This window comes from Pogonomyrmex barbatus, unplaced genomic scaffold, assembly GCF_055798465.1.
Source record: "Pogonomyrmex barbatus isolate J1 unplaced genomic scaffold, ASM5579846v1 scaffold22, whole genome shotgun sequence".
Lineage (NCBI taxonomy): Eukaryota > Metazoa > Arthropoda > Insecta > Hymenoptera > Formicidae > Pogonomyrmex > Pogonomyrmex barbatus.
In genome coordinates, this window is record NW_028297119.1 from 1,601,514 (window position 1) to 1,608,040 (window position 6,527).

A 6,527-nucleotide genomic window follows, 5' to 3' on the forward strand; every position below is an offset into this window, starting at 1 on the left:
ATCCGCTTAGTCAAATTCTAGTAACCGATCCCCGGAAGAGATCAGTTGCGTAATCGTTGCGATCTAATAGCGTAACAAAACATGTGCCACCCATTTATTCGCTTAATTAAATTCTAATAACTGATACCCGAAATAGAAGAATCATGCAGTCGTCACAACGTAACATAATCAAGAATGAAAGAGATTTTAATAGACGCGGATAAATATTATCAATTTCATTAATTATTAAATTAAGGTCTATAATTATTAATGATTTTAATCTGTAATAAATAGGAAATACAAGACAATAATTAAAAAATCAGTGCCTTTTAATTTCCGCGTGCACAACCATAGTGTAAAATAACGTATTTCATGTCTTTTCATAAACATTATTCTTGGAATATTATTAACTAAACTTGTTCTAATCAAGTTTGCAATTTATGTTATGACATCGAAATCATCTAGAGAAGTAAATAAAAGTATTTGCATGATAGATATTCTTCTGACATAATATTATTACACGCCGCACATCCATTCTTTATCGTAAACATCCATTTAAAGCTCCATCTAAAGCTGCAATAGTAGATATAAAAAATTCACTTATATAATTATATTTTTTTATTAATTTCTTTAATTAATTGTGTGTTAAATTAAATCACCATTTACAAACAATAAGTTTTTATTATTTTTTTAAGTACAATTTTTTAATAATAAGTTTAGACTATAATATATAGAATTATAGATTAAACGAACTTACCTAAGTGAAGTTCGATCATAATTGTATGAGCGCCTCTTCCGAAGTGATCAATACGTAGTACCTCCCTCTCAGTCCCTAAATGTCCACCATTTTAAAGCTCAAACAAAGCGACGCACGCGCCGCCGCTGCCGTCGCCGCCACCGTCGCCACTCCCGAGTTCATTCTTTAAAGCTGTGTCGCAACTTTTCGGGCAGAAGATCTGGCTGCGATGTAGATCTGGGCTTAAGGGTGGGAGTGATCACTTCGGAAGAGGCGCTCATACAATTATGATCGAACTTCACTTAGGTAAGTTTGTTTAATCTATAATTGTATTTCGCGCCTCTTCCTCGTGATCAAGACGTAGATGTTTAAAGTTTAGTTGCGGCACTTCAATGACAGAATGAATAAGAAAAGTTTTCTTATTTATTTTTTCTTTTCCACTCGATGGTTTTACAAGTCATGAACTATGACGTCGATATTCTTTTTATGAGTCTAATATCGTTCTCGCAAATACATCGGACGCTTTCGCCATGTTTCGATTGTAGAATTTTGCAAATGTTTTCGAGTTGCTTGTCCATCCGGCTGTTTTCCGGATGGTGTTTAAATCCACTCCATGCCTTCTTGCCGCTGACGTTGCGGCATGTCGAGTACTGTAGGCCGTGAATATTTCTGTGTCAATTCCACTTGTTGATAGGATCTCCTTTATCCAGCGACTTAGAGTCTGGGATGTGACTGCCTTGAAAGGCTTTTTGAAGGAGATGAACAGTGAATTTGTAGAACCACGAATATCTTTGGTCCTTTCCAGATAGATTTTTAGGGTCGAAGCTACGCAAATCTCTTTGTTTTCTGTATAGAACGGCAGGACCAAACAAGGTTGTGTCCTGTTTGGGCCTGAAGTTTTAATTCTATCGGGAACTTTTATTTCGATGGATTCTGCGGTTTCTCGAATGTTTCTTACATCTAACAATGCGAATGTTTGTAACCTGTGACCTGTGACTAACGCAAGTAGAGAGATTAATTTTGTAGATAAGTTTCTCAGCGTAGTGTCTTTGTTATTTACTTTAGACGATAGGTAATCTAGTACAGCCTTAGGGTCCCAGGTATAGTCATATCTGGGCTTGGGCGGTCTCTTGTTGAAAACACCTTTGAAAAATTTCCTAATGTTCGGATCTTGTCCGATTTCGTGGCCTATTATTAGTGAGATTGCCGAGCGTAGGCAATTCAATGTGCTATAGGAGGCTCCCTTCTCGAATGCATCGGTTAAGCCGGCAAGGATGTCTCGAATTGAATTGGTGAATGGATCGACGGAGTTCTCGTTGCAGAAGCTCCACCACTTCTTTAGGGTGGAGTCGTATTGTTTTAGAGACGATTCCGTTAATGATGCCATCATTATTTCTATTGTGTTATCTGGTGTTTGTCTTCGATCGAATCCTGTCCTGATAACTTGCCGGCAACCAGGGTAAGATGCCGCCACTGCGGGTGAGGTTTCTCTGTTGTAAGAGGTTAATAAATTAATATTCGACTCTAGATAAATAGGTTCCGAGATTAGCATCGAGTGAAACAACGGGAACCAGGGTTGTGCAGGCCATTCCGGGACGACCATAATACCTACTATCTTGTCATCCCTGATTTTTCGGAGAACCCTAAGGATAATCGAATGGCGGAAATGCGTAAAAATCAAGATTTTTCCACGATTTCGTGAACGCGTCTACCGATAATGAGTTGGGGTCTTTGAACCATGAGAAATATTTTTCGCACTTGGCGTTGACCCACTGGCGAACAGGTCAATTTCCGGTTTTCCTAATGTCCTACTGATTTTTTCAAATGCTTCATTCGCTAGCTCGTATTCTATTTCCGGTTCGATTTTCCTTGACTCTGCGTCAGCTATAAAGTTGTCTTTAGAGCTTATATACGAATAAAACAATATCTCGAGCTTCGCACCATTCCCAGATTTCCTGGGTTATCCTATTCAGTTTGACAATTTGGATGCCCTCCATTCTATTGATGTATGAGATGGCGGTGGTATTGTCTATTCGAAGTAAGATGTCTATACTTCGCAAATGTTTCGCAAAACATTTTAATCCGAAAAACGCTGCTTTTAATTCGAGGAAATTAATGTGTTTTGATCGCATCCCATGGGCCATGTGCTGTTTCATTTTCGCAGGCTGCTCCCCAGCCTGTCAGAAATGCATCCGAATAGATTTCTAACTGGAAGTTCAAGGTATCTATCGAGTTGCATGTCTTTTGTATGTTGTGTTTCCACCAGTTTAAGTCCTTTCTAACGTTATTGCTCATGATTGCGTCATAATTATCGTTGTTTGTCTCAAGTGCTAAGAATTTTTCTCTTTCCAGAGACTTAGTGTGAGCATAACCATATTTTACTGCTGGGCAACATGAGACGATTGAACCTACCATCTGAGCGAAATCCCTAATCTTATATCTTCTATTTACATTGAATTTTGACACAATCTCTAGAACTCTCGATTTTTTCCCAATTGGGAGTTCAATCGTCATTCGATTAGAGTCGAATATAAAACCTAAATATTTACATCTCTGCACGGGGGAGAGTTGACTTTTCTTTTCGTTAATTATGAATCCTAATCTCTCTAAGACTATCCGTGTATGTACAACGTTCGTTACGCATTCGTCACGTGATTTTCCGAACAACAGGAAGTCGTCCAAATATGCCACCGAGAGAAAACCTCTACATCTGAGATCGGAAATCACAGGTTTCACAATTTTTGTGAAGACATACGGGGCGCTAGAAAGGCCGAAAGGTAGACACGAAAACTGGAAAAGCTTTCCTTCTAATTCAAATCTCAAGCATTTCTGTCTGAATCTGCGATCGGTATTAAATAATATGCATTTTTTAAGTCGATTGAAGCCATAAACCAATCCTTGTTTAGTAATCTAACGACCGTCTTGTGTTCTTCTAACTTAAAGTATTTTGTCTTTACAAATTTATTTAGCTTTTTTAAGTTTAATATTAGTCTGTATGAGCCGTCAGACTTTTTTCGTAGGAAAACGCTTGAGATGAACTGCTTTCGGTCTGGTTTACATGGTTCTATGGCCCCTTTTTTAATTAGTTCCGCGATTTTTGACGAGATCTGTGCCTTCTCCTCCCTTGACCACTCTCTCTCGGTTTTATCTGGGTCGGTTTGTGTAAGAAGGGTATGTTGTACCCTTCTACCCAAGATAAAACGGATTTGTTGTTCGTCAACGCTTTCCATTGTGGCAAGAATCGTCGTAGCCTGCCGGCTGGTTTACCTACTGAAGCTATGTTCGTCTTCTCGTGTGTTCTCTCCTGTACGAGGCCTTGTGGTGTTGAGAAGCCGGTTTTAAAGCCCTGTGGAACAGCGGATATCGACGCCCGCCCCTCGTCGCTGGCTGTCTCTTGTAGCGCGACTGACGGGGCGGGATTTTCGCGTTTTTTGATGACGTCGTTCCTTGCGATTTTTGCGGCCGTTTCAGATCCTTGGATGAAGTTACGATTAGCTTCGCTGCTTTTACGTTTTCGGATAGGTCCTTTCCGAACAGCCATTCGTCGATAGTTGTCGAGCTCAGTGTTTCTTTCATTGCTACGTTGATGTTCGCCAATATAAGGCTTCTCCTTATTAAGGATTCGTCGTGATGTAAGTCCGCGAGGAGCCGGCTCGTGTCTCCGAGCGTTTCGATCACTGCGAGATTTTCACCCTCTCCTTTATGTCTGAATAGGATTGATAAACCCTTTCCTAGTGCCGCGAGGCATGCTGAGATTTTTTCCTGTTTTGAGGTTATTCTTCCGTCTCTTTTCCAAACAGTCTCTTGTAGAGACGCTTTTACCTCCGGATTCAGCTTCGGAGGGTCAATGCGTGTGCAGTTTGACGGAGGGGGATATTTTTTAAGAAGATCCGCTCGCTCTTCTGTTGGAAGTCCTAGTTTAAGTATTTCTTCCCATCTAGCGACCACGTCGCTATGTAGTGACTCGGCTAGAGTCCGTTCCTCGGCGAATCGTTTTCCTATGACTTCTAGGACATCTTTGTCTAGCGCCGCTTCGATTGATCGCCTGACTGTCTGATTCCGCTGTTCTCGCGCCCTCAGTATGTGGGCGCTCATCTCTTGCGCTCCTTTTGGAAACTTGTCTCCGATGTCGATCTTCTTTCTCCGTTGATAAGCTGCTACTGCTGCTGCTAATATTGTTACCTATAACAGTAGTATATATGAAATGTCCATTTTTATATTCATTGTCTCAAAGGACGTGTGAATATACCCGATCATGTAATATTTATATAATTATTATGTTTGTTGCGAAATATTCGCAATGCGACAGATTAGAGTCTGTCGAGATGACCTGTCTGAGACGGTTAAAGTTGTGTGCGGTGTCAGTTATGACCTATGCCGCGCCGATTGTCAGTTGCGCGATGTAGGTTAGAGCCCACATCGCGTCGACTGTTGGTGTCGTGCATGCAGATTAGAGCCCGCGTGCTGACACTCGACAATGCCGGTCACGCCCGCGTGCCGGTTAGGCCCTGTATTGCGTCGATTGTCGCCGCACGTACAGGTTAGGGCCTGCGTGCCGACGCTCAGCGACGCAGGTTAGAGCCTGCGTGTCGTCTAGGCTCATGCCGCGCCGATCGTCGCTCGTGCATGCAGGTTAGGACCTGCGTGTTGCCGCTCATTTATCTAATTCCACTACGACGGATTAGGGTCCGTCGCGATGGCTTCAGCGAGGCGAACGATCCTGCGCGGTGTAGGTTAGGGCTCACCTCGCGCCGCCGTCGGCGCCGCACACGCAAGCCATGCCTTGTGTGCCGATTCTCACCGATGCAGGTTAGTGCCTGCGTGTGGCTACATAAAGAACTTCGTTATGCTTACTGTGTGACGCATATGAATCTATCGACGACGATTTCGAATACCTCCTACGTTTCGCTTCTTTCTGTTTCCTTTTCTGTTTCTTGAGTTCTTCCTTCAGCAATTTTGCTCGCTTCTTCCAACGATTCTCTTTTTCTGCTTCCCTTTCTGTTTTCTTGCTTCTCTTTCTTTTCTTCCCCATCTTGTGCGTTGTGGACACCTTGGCACCAAGAAAAAGAATGAACTCGGGAGTGGCGACGGTGGCGGCGACGACAGCGGCGGCGCGTGCATCGCTTTGTTTGAGCTTTAAAATGGTGGACATTTAGGGACTGAGAGAGAGGTACTTATATATATATATATATATATATATATATATAATATTTTATATAATGTTTTATTTTATATATATATATATATATATATATATATATATATATATATATATATATATATAATAAAACAAATTTTCACATATAATATTTATTACATAATTAGCTCGAGCAATTTATTGAAATGTGATAATGTTATGATAATGTTAAAAAAAGTTAAACATTTAATTGTAGGATTCTTTGTAGAATCGGTATCTCAGATCCTACTGCGAGCTGTTTTCATGCGCAATAGCAGCGCGCCATCAGAAGCAGTGGTGGCTACTTTCGGTGCCGAATAGCGTCTTTTAGATTTCACAGCAACGCAATACCGCTAATCCACAATCAATGCCGAATTATTGTTTGAAATATTTAATCTATCTCTATATAACAAACCTCTCTGAGGATACGCATATTCATTCGCTCGCTAACTTTTGTACCGAACAGTTCGATTTGAAATAAAGTACTACATTCTTCAGAAGTGGGATTCGCGTGCCTGAAGACATGCGTTCGTGTTACGAGTGAGTGGAAATTAATAATCGTGCATCGTGTAAAGGCAAACAAGCTACGCGATTAATCAATACTTTGCGAGTGATCGGTCGTTGTGTACAATGAGA

The 6,527-nt window shown here is 41.2% G+C and overlaps 1 protein-coding gene across 1 annotated transcript; it reads right to left on the reverse strand.

Annotated features, from left to right (window-relative positions):
• Positions 1-1,199: 1,199 nt before the first annotated feature.
• Positions 1,200-5,747, reverse strand: LOC148936432 (uncharacterized). The gene is made up of 5 exons (XM_089078392.1): positions 5,547-5,747; positions 4,026-4,897; positions 2,857-3,425; positions 2,428-2,599; positions 1,200-2,358 (listed from the first exon to the last, which is right to left on the reverse strand). Exons 1-5 carry the CDS (start codon positions 5,745-5,747, stop codon positions 1,200-1,202), a joined length of 2,973 nt encoding a protein of 990 aa, XP_088934518.1.
• Positions 5,748-6,527: the final 780 nt, after the last annotated feature.

Excerpts from the sequence above, each read along its gene's own strand:
- LOC148936432 (XM_089078392.1), bottom strand. The coding sequence starts at position 5,747 with ATGGGGAAGAAAAGAAAGAGAAGCAAGAAAACAGAAAGGGAAGCAGAA. Across the intron at positions 4,898-5,546 it reads AGCATAACGAAGTTCTTTAT|GTAACAATATTAGCAGCAGC; the intron begins GTAGCCACACGC and ends CTACTGTTATAG. Across the intron at positions 2,600-2,856 it reads CGAAAATGAAACAGCACATG|CTGACGCAGAGTCAAGGAAA; the intron begins GCCCATGGGATG and ends ACAACTTTATAG.